General features: G+C 34.8%; 1 protein-coding gene across 2 annotated transcripts in view; it reads right to left on the bottom strand.

The window, feature by feature from the left end:
* A1CF (APOBEC1 complementation factor) overlaps window positions 1-16,451 on the bottom strand; it is a gene marked incomplete at both ends in the record, with an annotated part of 51,152 nt that extends 34,701 nt beyond the window's left edge. For both annotated transcript variants that reach the window (XM_079706461.1, XM_079706462.1), the window contains one exon: window positions 16,353-16,451. In XM_079706461.1, the coding sequence (XP_079562587.1) occupies window positions 16,353-16,451 (99 nt within the window). The remainder of the gene's footprint in view (window positions 1-16,352) is intronic.
* Between the last annotated feature and the right edge of the window lie 2,972 nt (window positions 16,452-19,423).

Here is a 19,423-nt window from a genome sequence, read left to right as displayed (position 1 = left end):
GCATGTGAGGTCTAGTTCCCTGACCAGGGATTGAACCCAGGCCCCCTGCATTGCGAGTGCAGAGTCTTATCCCCTGGACCACCAGGGAAGTCCCTCTTTTGTGTGAATTTCAACACCATGCTCTTGCTTCAGCGACTTTCTCCAGATAAGCACTGTGAAAACTTATAAAGTGCTGGACAAATATAAAGGGTTGTTATTTTTTTGGTTTGTTATTATTTTGCCATTCAAACTCACCAATGCCTGATCGTCAAAGGATATGATTATAATTTGAATCTGGGGTTCTGATTTAATATTGAAGTCTATGAGGTTCTGGACCTGAACTACTTGGCTCCATGACCCACTAGCTGTGGGGCGTTGGGCAAATTGCTTGACTTCCCCAAACCTCAGTGTTTCTCATATATTAAGTGGAGATACTATCAGCTTTTGATTAAAGGAGATAATGTATCAAATATGCACGGCACAGGTCTTGGCGTGTGATATATATTCAATAGTTATTAATTCTCTTCTTGCCTCCCTGGATTGAGGCTGTTTCATGCACTGAGCAAGGCAATGTAGGCCCCTAAATAGAAACATCATAGAGGTTAACATTTGAAAGAGTGGACTGGCTAATTGTGGGGGTAACCAGTGAGGGACTTAAATCTGTCTTCAAAGCTGACAAGATGGTGAAAGGTGTTTACTAATGTTGCATCTCTTTGTGGAGAACAATGCTGTTCTCAGTCCAAATACTGTAGCATTAGCTTCTATTTTTTTCCTTTGTTCTAAAAAATCCTTGGTAAATTCAATGTCCTTTTGGGGGAGGAGCAGCACTGATGATGGTCTGTCCTGCTGTCTGTATTTTTCTGAAGGTTAATGACCTAAAAATAACTTCAGGGGCCCCAAAGTGAAAGATAGGCCTAATCCACCACTATTGAGCTGAAATAATTCATTTGCTGGAGAAGAATAAATTTACTTGCCACTTAGGCATAGCCAAAGCTCTTTGTTATACTTTAAGTGATTTTTGGAGGAAGGAAAACATAAAAGACCAAATATCAGTATTCATTGCTAACTTCTACAATTATTACTTTAAAAAAACTTTTATACCATAAAATGATACATGATGTTGGATAAAACCTAGTAACATATAAAGTAAAAAGAAAAATTCCCCAACGTATCACCCTACCCATCTGTAGAAATAGTTACTGTTAAGTTTATCTGCCTTTCCAAATATTTTTCTATGTATATTTTCAAAAGACATGTTAGTTATTTAAAGACATTGTTTTTCGCGATAGTTGTTTGTCAAAAAAAATCAAAGTTAAGCAGCTTCTTGTTTCACTGTTAAATCTTTATATATACTAACTTGAGACTTTCTCAATTATTTTATAAGTGGTACTACAAAGGCTTTTAGGATCACAGTATTTAAGTATTTAAATGCTGTCTGTGATTGCAATCATTTAAAAAATTCCTACTAATTTAATCATGTTGCCTTAAATTAAAAAGATGTCATATGGGTGTTCTACTTTGCCTTGATTACTCTTTGCTTCAAGCAAGTAGGTGCTTTTCATTTTACTAAACATTGAAATATTTGCCTCAAGAGTTCTTGTATTTTTTTCTTCCCCTATATTCTTGCAGGATTATCCAGTAGAAAAACTGTCACTGAAAAATCTGAGAAATAAAATGCTTTATACTTACAGGAAAAAAAAATGTAAGAATTCAATGAGCATATCTCAACCAAGAATTTCCTTAAAAAATGAATTTGATATTTTCAGAGACATATTTAAAGTTTTCTTACTTAACAAATACCTATACAACACTTAGTATATGACAGCACTGTTCTAATTCTCAATATCCACGGGTTAAGGGCTATTACTATTCGTACCTTACAGAAGACAGTTAAGCCCACAGAGATTAAGTAATTTGCCAAGATCATGTGGTTGGGGAGTGGAAAAGTCAGGATTTGAAACCAGGCAGTCTGGTTTCAAAGGCCATCAGCTTAATCCCTACTACATTTTGCTTTGTTATGTGGTAGCCTAATCACTTATAACAGATTCACACATTTAAGTACTTATTTATGAAAAAATTATCATGCCACTGAATTGAAAACTCTCTGCTGCATTTAAAATCCTTTCCAATTTCCAATCATTTTACTACACAAATGTTGGGGAAGAACATATCTCATACCTATTGCTTACAGAGAGGTATTTCTATTGCCACACTACAATCTACTTCCTTGGGTCAACTGTCACCATTTGGTTGATGCTGTTTCCTCTGAGGCCATTTCTGTATTTCTTAAATGTCTGGAGATATACTATTCAATGGATTATTGGAATAAATTTAGTACAAACCTGGCAGTATTTTTACTATTCATGCTGAGGAAACCAAACTTTCATCACATGATAGTGAAATGGTTATTCCAGAATTTCTCATTTGACAAGCTTTGTCTGATAGCTTGAAAATAAATAGGCAACCAGCAGATTGACCTTTAGAATTTCCCCCCTCAACTTTCTTGCTATAATTGTTAAAAAATGTCACCAACTATTTTGTGCATGTCACGTATATAGGAGAATTCATCTGCTTATAAGCCAAAATGATTGGGTAGGAGAGATGATTAATTCTGTTGTTTCTGTAAACAATTGAAATAAATTCACCAAGAGTATTTGGGGGGATCACCAAGAGTCTGACTGGTGAAGTTCAAGCACTGGGGTAGATTTGCCCTATGAGCCACCCACTGGGCTGGGAATGCACCAGTGGTGGAGGTCCAGGCCACTTTAAGACAGGCTCTGGGCATTAGTCATGGGGTTGAAATAGCTGTCCGTTACTTGGAAAGGACAGTTGGGAGCTGGATTGCTGGTATTTTAGGCAGTATTTTTATAGTTGAGGAGTTTAAAATAGATAAAGCCTAGTTATAGCTGCTCTTTCCTCTCCTGGCTGATGTCCTTCTTGTGAGATGAATTCCTCCAGCAGCACAAATGTATTTGTCATTCAGAGAGAGAAAATATAGGTTTTTGTTTTCCATGAATGTTTGTTCATTGAACTCTGGGATCTTTTATTTTTCCAATCAAAGACTTGGAAACCATTTATTCTCTCAAGTCACACATAAATAGGTGAAGACCTTCAACTGTGTAAATTTAAAAATTAAAGACCTCATTCTGACTATAAATCCAGTGGCTTTAATTTAAATACTGGATACTGAGCCTACCCAGTAAGTATTTGGAAGTCCCTTCTGTTGCAGATATTTTAAGCCTTTCATGAAGGAACCATAGAGTCTTTAAGAAATTTTATATACCATCTTCTTGACCTTGGATAAAACCACCCAACCTTTAGTAAATGATTCTAAGCAATAAATCTTAGCATGAAGGACAAGTGGACTGAGTTAATTTGGGCCACCTGGCATCTGATCTTTTAATACATATGGGAAATCTGGGCAAAACTGCCTTTTTCCTATAGGAGTTAAAAATAGCAGATACTTGCTTTTCTAGTGTCCCTTGCAACTAGGACAGTAATGGTTATAATAAAGTTAAACTGAGTTCTGGTGCAGAAATTTTCAGCATGCTAACATTAGTGTTGAATCCTCCTTGGATACATTTTCTTATCATTCCAGGTTTGTGGTGTGGTTTTGGATTTCATTCCTAAAAGCTTACTCTTAAAAAATTTTTTAAATTTTAATTTAATTTATTATTTATTAAAGTATAGTTGATTTATAATGTTGCATTAATTTCAGGCATACAGCAAAGTGATTCAGTTATACATATACATATCTATTTTTTTTTCCTAAAAGCTTAGTCTTGAATCTAGTTCTCTAAATTCAAAATTTCTGTAAGCCAGCATCCTTTTAATAAACTCCTTTTCTGCTTAATCAGCCAGAATTTACCTCTAATACTTGCACATGATAGTAACAGCAGCAAAAAAACAGCAGCTAAAACAGCGGCTAACTCTGAGTCAAGCAATGTGCCAAGTGCTTCCCAGGTATTAATTCATTTAATCTTCTCAACAAACCTATGAGGATGATACTACTATTACTTTAATTTTGTAGGTGAGAAATCCAAAGACATAAGAGCAGTAAGTGACAAAGACAAAATCTGAAATCCTGAGTCCATGCTTGTAGTTATAACATTTTTCTCTGTTTTTTTATATTAACCCAATATGCTCATTTTACAGATGAGGAAACTGAGTCCAGAGATGTTATGTGACTTCCTTAAAGTTACACTGGTTAAATTTATTGCAGAAAACACTAGAATAAATGTCCTCTGATTCTCAATTTGGTGAACTTGGCAAATATACTGTTCAAGAGTCGTGATGACTTTTCTTCTCAGGCTTACCAGCCTCACAATTTTGTATGTTGTGTGTCACACCTACTTTCTTGCTCAACTTCATCAAACATGGACACCAGCTGTTTGGTTGTCTCACATAAATGAACCTATTCATAAACTAGAAGAATATTAATTAATGAACCCTCATTCAGTCTATTTTTCTGAGTAGTAATTTCAATTCCTTCAACGTTTTTTTGGAAATTTTATATTCCAAATCTGTAATCATCTTTGTGGTTCCCTTTGGTCCTTTGTTTTTTCTTGCTAAGAGGGAAGAAATTGTGTATGTTTCTTTATTTAACTGCTTTCAGCTGTTCTCCTACCCATTTTCCAATTGACTATGTTTGGATCTATTTCTGCTCCTGATCGCTCAGGTGCTGGACAATCTCCCCATGCTTGGTGACATTTCTAACCTTCACAAGCATGCCAGTCACCCCCACCATACCAAGAACAATGGTTCCATGGCTAAACTCCTGTGGTCTCTTCTCACAGCTGATGCCAATACATTGAGAACAGCTCTCTGGACTGTGTCTATTGCAGTTCATAAATTAATACCATATTTTCCTGGTCGTTGATTTGAAAGATTGAATAAAGGTCTTTACAAGACATTATTTCTATTACCTTTCACCTGTGTACCAACTCTATATCTCAATATGTGATAGGGTTCAAGGCAAATCTAAGGGACCTTAAATAAGATGTACCAAAAGAATCCTCTTAGATATGATTTTAACTTTGGTCTGCTAATGCTGTTTTTGTTGTTGAGGACAACAGACTGTGCTATAGGGAATGTTTATTTTGTTAATTCTGTATGAAAGATAATCTATTTTGTGTATTGTTTGTTTACCTGCACATCTTAAGACCAGTGACTTCATATTGGTAAAATCTATTTTAGGCTAAGAATTTTTTGAAGGCAGAATTTATTTAACTTATATACTGTGGAAGTTGGCATTACCATTATTAGCTATTGTTTACAATCTTTGCATTCATACACAATATGAATGCCAGATATTTTCTTTAAAATAGAAAGAGCAATAATAATTGTGGTATAAAGACTGAATAAATGGGATGTTGGAAGTTGTAGAAATGTGGTACTATAGTTAGTAACAAAGAGGCAAAGTTAGGTCAGGAACATAACACATGAATATAAATTTAACTTTATCATCATAGAGCCCAGAGTTTCTCAAAATATTTTATGGGAGGTAATATTAGGTGGTTTATAGACCAATGTTTTATTTTAATAGTTATGCATTTATTTTATTGTACATCAGGAAAATATATTTATCACATAATACCTTTTCCACTTACATAAGAGAAAAGTCTACTTTTAACACTAAACTCAGTATTTCTATTCAAGTTATTTAATGAATTCTAAATAAATATTATTTTTGGCTGTATGTGTTTACGGCAAAAATCACAATGATGCCAAATAGATTTTGGCTTTTGAAAATTTATCTTTGTTTTCAGTCTTCAAAAAGCTCTCACATTTTATTTTTTTAAAATATATGGTATGGTTTGTTCATAAAAACAACTATCAGCAAATTATGAATCATGTTCCTGTATCACTTTGGAAGACTGACTGTTGAAAGCCTATTGCCTAGGAAAATAGTCCTAATTTCATTTCAAGTTACTAGTTGTCTTATGGAGGCAGAACTAACTTGTTATCAGATGATGCGTTTAATAATATCATCTTCTAATATTTTCCCTTTATGGATTATGTGTGACAACCACCCTTGAGGAATTCAGTATCTCAGTTGTTGAAGTATTTAAGAGCAAACAGGCTTTTAAAAATAATTTGCATTTTGTAAAGTTTATTATATGTTTTTGGCCAATTCATGGGTATATTAAATTCAAGAATATCCTTACACAAAATTAGAAATCAGAAAAATATTATTTTTGGAGTGTGTATGTGTGTTTCTACATAAGAGAACAAGTAAAATGCCAATTAGCTTCTAAGACCCTCTGTTCACAGTTGCCATGAGTTTCACTAATGATGGACTGCACAGCATATATTATCTTGAGACCAGGATTTGCTGTGTTCATGCTCACTTCTGGCTCTGGGCAGTTGCCTTGTCTTACTGCTGCAATCTCCAGGAACCTATAAATTCCATCTATAAAATAACTAGGTGAAATCTTTGGTGATTCCTTTATCCATTTCGGGCTTTTATCTTTTTGCAATGTGTAATTTATTCAATAGGCCCATCCAACTTTTTATTATAGATACAATTTGCCTTTCTGAATTGACTAATAGTAGTCAGAGATCTGATTAAATGACCTAAAGATATCCACATGCAAATAAGGACATTTGGCCATATGCAGATAATGAACATTTGGTTTGGGTTAATTGCTCTTCTATCCTTTCCTAGTTCAACATATGCCAAGGAGAATTCCATCAAATGCACTTGTCTTTTAGCATGGGAGAAATTTTATACAGTAATTATTCTCCTTATCACACCCCCATGAATTTTTACAAGCTGAGGGTCTCGGCAAGACACTAAATTTCTCCTGACTTGAAATTCTTCATTTAAAAGGGAATAGGGTTAACTAGGTGATTGCAGAGGTCTTGGGAGGGGAGGGTATTAGGATGGTTGTGAAAGGGAGGCTGACTTTCACCATATTAAAATGTGGAAAAATGTTCATAGGATGTTTTCTGAGTTAGTCAATAGGACCCTTAAAGGAAATGTAGGGATTTTTAAAACCAATGTGTCTCCATTGCATATCCCCTTGACACCTGGTCCATTAATTACTTAATGACTTTCTTTGCATTGATTCACTTTCTTAAACTTATACAAAAAAGAAAATACCGTTCTCATAAGTGGAGTATCATTTCCCACAAATGGAAGGTCATTATAAAAGACACTGCAAAAGAAAGAAACTATGATCAAGTACTAGCCGGACATCGTTGTCTACTAAAAGTTCTGAGCCCTAGTTCTGCTGTTTAAAATGATTAGCAGGGGGAGGGGATATGGGGATATTTGTATACATATAACTGATTCACTTTGTTATACAGCAGAAACTAACACAACATTGTAAAGCAATTATACTCCAATAAAGATGTTAAAAAATAACAACAACAACAAAAAAAAGATTAGCAGGGACTGGAGAGGTGTTTAAGACGTACCTTCAATGACATCCCTCATCAGAAAGCTTAAAATAGAATTGAAAGTGGAATAATTCTCTCATGATGAAATGCAAGGTTATTGAATCCTCTGTCAAGGTACAGTTTAACATCAGTTTGGCTCTCTACCCTGCATCTCTGAAACAATGTTTAAAAAAGGATCACAACTACTGAAGTCCTACCCAAATTCATGATTGTATGTTTCTGTGATGTCATATTTTTATCCTTAGCCTATGTTAGACAGCTCTCTTTACATGTCATAATAACATTTTAGTTTCTGAAAATGAAGAGCCACTTACTTTTGGTTGCTAATTGGTATTAACAGGTAACAATTTAAAAAATCCTGAAGTTGTCTGCAAACAGTCTAAAGTTCAAAACAGCCATCGATGCTTCTGTGTATTTGAGTCATGAAATTTACACCAATTTTTAAGCTGATAACATGGAAACCCTTATGTGCTTCTAGTTTAAGGGAAAACACTATAATCCATATTTTGCAAAGATTTTGAACCTTATATAGAAGACCTCATATATAACCAACTTTCTGTTAGGCTATTGAAGGAGAAATTCATTGCTGTTTGAAAATAGCTCCTGGAATGCCTTTCTATTTCGTGGGATGCTGAAGTTCCCATCACATGTCAGGTACACACTCCACAAAAGGGTTCACAGGGCTGCTCCTTCATCTGGAGTCTTCCACACCAGCCTATGGCATTGCTGGCTAGTAGAAGCAAGGCTTCTAAGGAGCTTGATAATTAAGTTAGCCTGTGGGTGGCTGGAGTGATAAGCTTAGGGAAACACATGCCTGTGATGATCTACTGGTCCCACCCTGTTCTCATGCTTAGTGCCACCTATTTAAGGAATTAGGTCATTCACCAAGTGCATGAACTGATAAGTCCTTGGATAGTGGGGACAGGAGCAGTTGGTGAGAGCAGGCAATAGAAGAAAAAGTAGGACCCAGGAACTATATTTTACCATGAAGTCAAATTCCTTTTTCTGTCCCTAGGATTTTTGTGTAGAGGTTGGAAAAGAATGTCAATGTCACAGTGTTCCTCCATCTGCTTCTCACTGAGCTAGTCTAGTCAAAGCCACTTGTAAACTCTGGGATCCTAAGTTACTTATTTTTTATTGCATTATTTGTAGGAAAAATTGTAATTTGAAAAATATCCAGGGAAATTTACTAAAGTACATTATACCAAACCAGAGAGATAGGGGAGTTAACTTAGTTTGATGCACACTTAGCAGAGGGATGGTCTCCTAATCAGATCTAGTGCCATCCTTTGTACCTTATGGCTGGTACATATTTATTGAGGAACTGAATAAATTAGAATTAAAATATGCAGCTGCAGTGAAACTCCAAATAAGAGAACACACCTAGAAAGCAAAGTTTGAGAAATGGGAATTAAAGTCTGTATTTTATTCTAGTTTGAGGAAATTGTTCCCAGGAACAGATTGATGACTGATTTAAAAAAGGAAGAGAAGGATGAAGCCCACTGATTTCTCATTTATCTGCTGTAATCTTACTGGATCTTTGAAATTAAGATACACTAATGTCTTCACCGCTGAAAAGTGTTGTGCATTTTACAAATATTTTGGTTAATCAGTATCACCCAAGTGGTCCCCTCTGCCAGGGATGCTGTTTTGTCCTTGGCTCCTTGCAATGTTTGTTTGCTCTCATCTTCTAAGTCTCAGCTTCAGTGTCATCTTGTCTGAAGAAGGCCTTCTGCCCTTGTCACTTAACCTGATTTATGACATTCATAGCACTCAACATGATATGTCATTATTTTATTTGTTGTTTATTTTCTGTCTTCCCATGAATAATTTTCATGAAGGCAGGCACCGTGTCTCTCTTTGTGGAATCAATAAATGAATCAATAAGTGAATGAATGATAGTTTAGACTTCATTTGGTGGGCAGGACAAGGAGGGATGCTCCTACTTCCTTTAAAGAATCTTAAATGCTCTTGTATGTTATAGGAAGTTTTCTTTAAAAACTGTGATTTAGGCATAGAGAACAGACTTGTGATTTCCAAGGGGGAGAGGGAGCGGGTGGGGGATGGATTGGGAGTTTGGGATGAGCAGATGCAAACTATTATATATAGAATGGATAAACAACAAGGTCGTACTGTATAGCACAGGGAACTATATTCAATATCCTGTGATAAACCATAACCATAATGGAAAAGAACATAAAAAAGAATATATGTGTGTGTATATATATGTATAACTGAATCACTTTGCTGTACACCAGAAGTTAACACAACATGGTAAATCAACTGTACTTCAATTTTTAAAAAAACCTGTGAATGAACTTATAGCATAGAGTACTAGATTAAGGATAAGAGTCGGGAGTCAGCAAACTTTCTCTATAAAATGCTAGATAGTTGATATTTTAGGATTAAAAAACCCCCCGACCTTTTGAAATTGTGAGAATCACTCATAGCCTTCAATCACTACAAAAACAGGCTGTGGCCACATTTGAGTCATGGGTCAGTTTGCTGACCTCTGGCTTATGTCTCTACTGAAGTGTATAACTCGGGGGCTTGTTTTCCAATGTAAAATGGAAAGGGTTGGATTATATCAGTATTAAATATACATGTAGTAAACATATAAAGAATTAGAAATAATAGCCTAATGAACACAAGCACCTATCATCCAGCTTCAGTTATGAAATTTTCTTCATGAAATTTTCCCAACTTTTCTATTCCTAACCGAATGCTTCTTATAAATTTTTTCTACTTCATGAGATTTTTTTCCTTGGCATAAAAAGAATCCATATTCATTTTAGAAAGTTTGGAACACAAAGAGCACAAGGAAGAAAAAACTACTCTCATCAGAGATTACATTTCATTATCTTCCAATATTTGTGTGTGTGAATAATTTCTTAAAATATGATCTATAAACTGATATATACAGTTTTGCATTCTGATTTTTAACTAAACATTAAAATTTGGACATTTCTGCATGTCTTTGAAATCACAGTTTTACATGACTATATAATTTGGAAATATAAGGGTGACATATTTTATATGACCAGTAATATTTTATTGGACACTTAGGATATGTCCAATATTTTTAAACATAAATTCCACTATGATGAGCATCCTTATGTCTAAATATTTGTCCTCATTCCTTAGGTCAAAGACTTCGGTCAGTTTTAAGGCTCTAAATAGGAAGGTAACACCCACAGCTGTATTGCTCATTTAATGCAGTCTTATGGTGTCCTTTTAAATTCTGGATAAATTCATTTTTATTGCAACTACTTGCTATGCATTTTAGGTCAGCTGCTACACCTTACACTTCTATAATGCCAAGGACCAACACTAACACATTGTGTTCAATAATAGGGACTAAGGAAACAAAACAGGAAAACAAGAACAAAAAAACTTTAAGGGCAACCACTGGATTAAGCAAGCAATGGGACTGACATACCACGTAAATATTTGTTGTAATAATTTTTAGAAAATAGATTATCAGTACGGTAATTGGACAAAGTGTTAATACACACCATATTTTAAATCACTTAAAAATAGTATATAAGTATCCTGAGTCTTCTTTAAAAAAATATTCAGACTACTTGAAGGTGATCTTTATTAGCTATATATTTAGCTTTCCTTGTAGTAGAATTAAAACTGATGTAAACTGACTCCACATTGGGTGGAAAGTTTTCTGAAAATGTTCATCTATGAAAATGTATTTTTCTAGATTTAAGGAGAAAATTCCAGCTGAAAGAAGCGTCGCATGTCACAGAGTTGATGACCCATGCTAGTAATGCGTTCTGGAGGAAAGGTTCATCATAATGTGACTTTTTTTTTCCTTTGACTCTCAAAGACGTATAGTAGTTTTAGAAAATCTGGGAAGTACAGTTAAGAGTGAAAAAGTGAGAAAAAAAAGCCCCACACATAATTTCATTGCCTGGAGACAAAGTCTGTTTACAAGCTAACATAGTGGCACACATCCAAAATCTTTCTGTGTGGCATAATGCAACTAAGTTGAAAGTTTAACTTGTCAATATTACAAAATTTTTATCAATAATATTTATTGAACCTATATATGCAGAGTATTGCATTAATGTTCTTTAAAGAACTTTGATAAAAATTTTAGCCATGAATTCTGAAGATATCCAATTATTATTAAAAAGATATCACAAAGCATATTTTCAAGCCCTCACAAGCACGTTTTATTGCATCAGTTTGTATATAAAAGACTGGCTCACGTTATTAAGTAACCTGCAAAATTCTATTTTTGACCGCTGTATTTGTCCTGCTAGTGATAAGAGAGCACAAATTAGTCACCGTCTCTTTTTCAAATTCTTGTTTTGCAAGTATTCAGCATTCAATATCAGAGACTGCAAAGAAGAGCAGAAGCAAATCCTTCAATCCCTAACTTAACAAATACCATAACTTTAAAAATATCATTTTATGGGTACGCTCCCTGAATTGTATTAATATATTTACCTTCATTTGTGTACAGAGATTTTTTAAAAAAGTAAACCCGATGTTCTTTTTTTTTTTTTTTGAAGACGATACTAATGTTTTCTCTAATCCAGAGTAGAAAGACTGAAGTATTGAGAAGGCTAAAGGATTTTCCCTAAATTGCAGAGTTTGAAGCTATGTCTCAATACATGCTGGTTTCCTCTTCCAATTAGACAAGTTTGCTGAGCAGTAAATAGATTGAGCAGATGCTAGAATCACAAAATCTTGACTAAGAGTGGGGTAGGTCCTAGCCAACCTTCTGGGAAATTAAGGCCGAGAGCAGTTAAGGGACTTGAGTTTGGGATTAACATATACACACTACTATATATAAAATAAGTAAACAACAAGGACCTACTGTATAGCACAGGGAACTATACTCAATATATTATAATAACCTACAATGGAAAAGAATATGAAAAATAATATATATACGTCACTGAATCACTTTGCTGTACATCTGAAATGAACACGTTGTAAATCAACTATAGGTCAATTTTTAAAAAAGAATTAAAATATAGATCATACTTGCATATGGTAGATAATGGGTTGAATAGCAGGTCTCTGATTTGAAGTCTTGAGTGATTTTCTACACTTTGCAGCCAAAATCAGAAGGTATTTTCCAAATCATTCAAAGTGGTTGACCTCAGTCATGTATATATTTACATCTTGATTAGAGGCTTTAGATCTAGATAGCTAGGTGTCAGAGTTTTAGGTTTCTACATTACTAGAAAATTTCTGTTCCAGTAGTCATTCTGCTAACAAATACTTACTTAAAGTGAATCATGTTACAAGGTTTAAGCTCAACAAGATATTTTTAGCGTGCTCTGCCATGCTAATCTCTCAAACTGAAATCTTAAAGCTAACATTATAACAGCTCTTAGTTCTGTAAACCTTGCCAGAAATTTTGGCCACTTGCAGTGGAATTAAGATGGCCTATAAATCTTGGGCAAGCTACCCTAAATCCTTGAGCCTTGTTTCTCTTATCTGGAAATTGGAGATGATCATAGTAACTACCTCATAGTGTTGTTATTAGTATTAAATGAATTAATAGACACAAAGCAGTTAGAATATAAATGTCCAGTAAATGTTTACTATTTTGTAATTGTTACTAACTTGTGATCTAAAGCCTCTATTAATATTTTATGAAAGTAATTGAATATATAAGATCAAAGTAATAGGCAGTTTGGCCGTATATTTTTAGGGGTATTATATTTGAAAACATTTAAAATGATAAAAGTAAAATAGCCTTATTTTTTTTCCTTTTTAATGCAAATGTTCTTAAATTATTAGGTTTATGAAAAGATCTCCATTGCTGTTTGAGTCTCTTTTTAAAATATATTGTTATTTGCAAGCTTTTTACATTGTTCTAATATGTTAAAGTTTTCTGTTCTGCAGAATTTTCTAAATGATCACTTAATGACTGTTTACATTTCATTTGTAACAGGATTTTAAGATGGAATTGGATTATTTGGGCCTCTGGTTTGGATACGCAACTGTCACTGGACCACAAGCAGGACAAGGAGGTAGGGAGAAACTGTTTAACTGTTTGACATTCTTAACTGAACATCCCCTACCCCTCCTCATCCCTGAATTTAGAAAAAAATATTGAAGAGTTTGAAAGGAATTTTTGGAGTTGATTCAAAGGTATTTGGAGCCCACTGCTGGTGCGTTGTGAATCCTAGTTCCCCCTAAGTGGGAGGAATTTTGAGGTGCTTCTCAGCTAACCTAAAGCAGGGGAAAGGAGTAGGAAACCACTCAGAGCTTGCTATGTATTCCCTGCTGTTGGGAACACACGAGGCTGGTGGGTCTAACTCAGTCCTAAAGTATCTAATGGTGAACAATGGGCTGGCCTCCTGCTTTGATGGTGGTGAGAAGGAGAGCTGGTTGCTTTGTGTCTCGTGCACTTGCAGGTTTTACTAGGTCAGAATGTGTTTCCAGGGGACTAGAATTTGGCCAAATGTAGGAATCAGGGGTCATTTTCCATCTTCTCCAAGAGGGATGCTTGGGGTGTCGAAAAGAGCTCTGCCAAAGGAGACTGAGGCCCAGGGAAAAAGCCTCTAGCTAGAGCAGAGTGTAGCCAGGTGAGAGACCCCTGGCAATGGAATTAAGGAGGTCTTTGATGACCCTACAAAGTATCCCAGGAGGTTTACACACCTGCTGGGCCCAGAGCCCAATGCCAAAACCAGTCAAGTAGAAACTTTCCTGTCCCCTCTCCTTTGCTTTCACCCCTTTCTTCTGCCTCAGCTGAGTCAGGAATTCTAGTTAGGAAACTGGTGTCAGAAACTATACTTCTGAAAGCATAAAGGAGAAAAAGTAGAAATTGCCCTGCACCCTGACATGCTTGGAAAAGGGAAATGGTTTTCACTTTGAATGAAGTTAAGTTTTTATTCTACTGGACTAGACATATTCATTATTTAGTGGAGGATCTTTTATTAGCTGAAAGTTACCAGAAAAGTCATGAGACTTTCCCTGAATTTCATCTGGGGGGAATGAAAGAACCAGTTCCCAGAATGAAATTAAATGGACAGTTTATATTGTTTTAGGATTATTTCTCATAAAGTTCTGCTTGTTGAGTACACTTGTATATTCATAGTTAATAATTTCCTTTTATACATTAGGTTTATGATATTGAGATATTAGAAATAGCATCACACTAGAAAGGCTTATATATGTTTTCATCATTATATTTCAGATAATTAGAGGTTTGTTTCCAGAAGGGGAATACACTTATGTATGAATATTGACAAATTGGTTTTCAAAAGGGTTTAAGTGCTTTCCACTACCACTATCTTTGCATGAGTGTTTCAGATACAAAGCAGTTAAAAAGATAAACTGATATAAAACATTTTTGATTTTATAACATTTATGAAACTGCTGATTACAAAAGATAAAAACATTTTTTCAACTAACTGTACCTGACCAAATGTAAAAAATTACTATTCTAAGTGTATCTGTTTTATAGACTGTAAGCTCTATAGAATTTTCTCTATGGATTATGAAATACCCCTTTATGTGGGAAAAGGCTGCATAAAAATTTTCAATCAGGCATTAATTTTGAAGCACATTAAATTTGGAGATGAAGACATTTAAAAGTTTAGTAATGATCCTAAAATAGACTTTTATTAAGTATTAAAAACTAATAATACATTAGTATCTCCCTTGACTTAAATGAAACTTTTAGAAGGCTTCTGTGAAATAATACTCTCTGAAATCTTTAAAAAGTCTAAATAAATACTCTTCATTAGGATAAAAAATTAGAAATAACTTTGAGCATTATATTATCTCTAACAAAGTGTGCCATGACTTATAAGATTATTGCAGGGCTTCCCTGGTGGTGCAGTGGTTGAGAGTCCGCCTGCCGATGCATGGGACACGGGTTCGTGCCCTGGTCCGGGAAGATCCCACATGCTGTGGAGCGGCTGGGCCCATGAGCCATGGCTGCTGAGCCTGCGCGTCCAGAGCCTGTGCTCCGCAACGAGAGAGGCCACAACAGTGAGAGGCCCGCGTACCACAAAAACAAAACAAAACAAACAAAAAATTATTACAAAATGTACTACATTTAGTTTTCAACTGATATGACAAAGGAACATGTAATAAAGGACACTATTGTATATTTTATTATTATCCACTTATGAATTTTGTATTCATAATAGTACAAAGATTTGGTTAAGTTGGGAAAGTATGTGGATAAAATGTAATAGCTGAGCAGTAAAATACTTTGTCTTACTGTAAAAAGAACAACATTAAAACAAAGCAACATTATTTCTTCGAGTAAGATAATTAACTTATATGTCTAAAACTAGTTTGTTTTTCAATATATCATAAGCTCTCTAACAGAGGTTATCATAAAGACAATAATAATGTACAGACAATTCATAACAACCAGTGACAATGAATAGATAGTTTTAGGATAGTTTTTCTTCTTTCTTTTTCAAAAATGCTGAACATGGAGAGAAATTATTATATATCCTAAACAGATTGGATAGGTATTATGAGAAAACATCCTGGAATAGCTAGGCTGACCAGATGGTCAGTTCTTGGATCCTTCATCTAGAAGTTGTTTTACATCTGCAGTCAAAAATCTCTCTAGAGACCAAGGCAAGTTCCTGGATAGTTTGTTTTCTTCTGGTTCTTGAAGCACCAGCTGGGTTCTCCTTCACTGACAAGCTCTGGGTGGTGAATTCCAGCTGCCTTTTCTTATACTAAACTGGCCTTTCAAAACTGTGATAGTCTTTATGACTGTTAACCCTAGTTCTGCTTCCAAATGACAAGGCAAAATTGAGTTGATAACCCAGAGTAGAAAGAACATCACCTGGAAGATCACCTACAAAACTGAAATGATCCAACTTCCTTCCACCCCTGGAAAGGAATGTCCATCTAAAGAGCTATACAACTGACCGATCACATTTTGCATGTTAGGATCGCTAATATTCCCACCACTCTGAATTCAGTGGTGAGTTTCAGCAGATGGCACAAGAAGTTCCTACCTGGACCAAGCTATATCCTGTGCGCTGGACCAATGCGCGGAGGGCTGCTTCCTTCTGGGTGCCGCTCAATCCATCCCCGGATTTGTGATTTGATTCCATTGAGAATGATTATCAGCAAAAAATCAGGTTAATTAGGGTTGCTCACTGAAACCAAATTTAAGATAAATTAAGTAAATTACTATTACCAAGTCCAAACTTGTCCTTTTCATGAAGGACATCTTTAGGAAACATTCTGTATAAATTACTCATTAAGGTTAGAGCAACTAACAGACACCCACAAACCAGGCCAGTTAAATATCCTCATTAAAAAAAGTTTTTAAAAAATGTTCAAGTTTAGTTGAAATTTAGAAGTCAACACTGAATAATGTCCTTTTTCCACTTAGAATGCAGACCAGTAGTTCTCAGTCCAATTATCTCAGAATGTCACCAAATGCTCAAAAACAAATTCATTCTTGCCAATTAAAAGTATGAGGAATGGTCCTTGCAGATGTGGGAAGAAAGCACTGTTACTAAATCAAATTGACGAGGATATGGTATGAAGATCCTGAAAGTTTTAGCTTCATTTATCTATTCTGTCTGTTACCTGAGACATTTATTTATCTACTTATTCTTCAAAGATAAATTTCTAGATCAGAGTGTGCTGGTATCAGATATACAGAAGTCATCATTCAAATTACTCTGTAATAAAAATGTCACATGGGTTTTAACAAAACAAGAACAATGGATCCTTTTGAATGGTGTTGGAAGGGCCTACTGACACCTGGATCGTATATCACATAGACCACAGAAAAGGACATGAAGCCCTTTGTAAAATCTAAGAAATTAGGAAAATTTACATATGTCTATGTTGATCTATATAGATGTGAATATGAAACTTCAGCATTTCATTATCTATACTTTCTATCAGGGAACATGATTTGAACCCCATTCCAAATCTGATGGTTGTTCAAATTCACAGGTTCCCAACACAAGGACTTGTCGAAGGTCCCAGGCTATGATGGTGCGAGCCCCTGGAGGCTCCCATGTACAGAGGGGAGTGCACTGACCCACTGGATTAGAGTGGGAGTGACTCAGTGAAGGTTCCGTGCTGGGGTTTCACTCTGCTTGATGTACTCTGCCAACCAAGACAAAGGAAGCTTTTTTACACTGATTTGAATCACATGCAAATATAATGTATTTCACTATAGGCCCTTTAAGAACTTTTCTGTTCTATGCATTGGGATTTCCTATACCACTTTGGTTTTCATTTAAAGGTTCAGAGTAAAGGTACCGTTAATAATACAAGGAATGGGTAAAAAATTGGGTGACAAAAGTGAAGCCAAATAATAGTCTGAGTAAAATGCAGCTTCAAAGTATTCTATTATGAAAGTAATAGAATAATATAGCAGAAACTAACACAACATTGTAAAGCAATTATACTCAATTAAAAATAAAGTTCCCAAACAATAGACAAGCATCATCTAGAAAGAAATATTTTCAATATAATTTAGAAAACCAAATTAAAAAAAAAACTAGATTCCAGAGAGAATATTCATTAGCTGTTACAGGGATAAAACAATTTCATGTTCTGTATATAAGCATGGCCATTCTTGCCCTAGACTTTTCCAATAATTCTTGCTTGCTTCTGACCCAGATCAATTCAGTTTTCAATCATTCATTCTCTCAAGAAGTATTTAGTTAGTGCTGTCTATATGGCAGCTTCACTCCCTGCCCAGCTTTAGGGCATTGTGTTTTATGGACAGTTGGCTAACTCAGTTAATACACCAGTTTCTGTGTCTGTTACTTTGCAAAAGGCAGTGTTTTATTTGTTTGTTTGTTTTAATCTTAACTTTTTATCTTGGCTAAGACAAATTGGAAAGTATTTTCTGATAGTGGTGGTTTGATATATAAATGTAGCAATTCAGATTGGACGTGTAGATTTAGTGACACATTTATAGTGTAAATACTCTTTCTATGGATACTACAAGGTAGGCATAAAATGAGACCTATATTCAGTTCTTAATCCTAAACTGCTGGTGAGTACAGTCATAGAAATCTCTATGAAAAAATACAATCCTCTTAAAAGATAAAACTACAAAAGGCATTTTGTGCCACTTGCAGCAACATGGGTGGGCCTAAAGATTACCATACTAAGTGAAGTAAGCCAGACAGAGAAAGACGAATATGATATTGTTTATATGTGGAATCTAAAAAAAAAAAAGATGCAAATGAACTTACATACAAAACAGCAATAGACCCACAGACATAGGAAACAAACTTATGGTTACCAAAGGGTAAAGAAAAGGGAGGGATAAATTAGGAGTTCAGAATTAACATATACACATTATTGCATGTAAAATAGATAACCAACAAGGACCTACTGTATAGCACAGGGAACTATACTCAGTATTTTGTAATAACCTATAAGGGAAAAGAATCTGCAAAAGAATATATATATATATATATATATATATATATATATATATATATATATTCAGTTTTGTATATATATATATGTGTGTATATATATATATATATCTCTGAATCACTTCACTGTGATGTACACCTGAAACTAACACTAAGTTGTAAATCAACTATACTTCAATAAAAAATATAAATTAAAAAAAGGAATTTTGAAGATTTACAAAGAAAAACTAGCCTTTAAGACTAATTCTAACTCGTGCACTTTTCTCAAATGTTACTAAAATTGCCTTTTCATCAGGATACTCTCAAATGCTCCCACAGTGCTGGATTAAACCTGTAAGAGCAGTGAGGCCATGGATGGACTGGGGTCTGATGAGGTTAGTCTTGCATGTTTTAACAGATGCTGGAAGGCAAAGTCTGTTGTCTTCTAGCCAAGTTGTAGGTTTGCTCTTTGCTGAACTTCATCTTCTCCATCAAGAGATAGCAATTCATGGTGAGACAAGTTTTATTTGTAAAACCTGCCTTTAGTTTTGGTTAATTATTAATAAAGGTGATTAAAAATACTTTGACATCAGAATGGTCTTTTGATCACACACAGGTTCACTCTGACATTATTGAGAAAATCTGTATAATATCTCAACACAGAATCAAGTCATTGGAAATCAGGA

Source organism: Hyperoodon ampullatus (assembly GCF_949752795.1).
Source record: "Hyperoodon ampullatus genome assembly, chromosome: 1".
NCBI lineage: Eukaryota > Metazoa > Chordata > Mammalia > Artiodactyla > Ziphiidae > Hyperoodon > Hyperoodon ampullatus.
The sequence above is the reverse complement of the archived record's forward strand: the minus strand, read 5'-3'. Positions and strand labels throughout refer to the sequence as shown.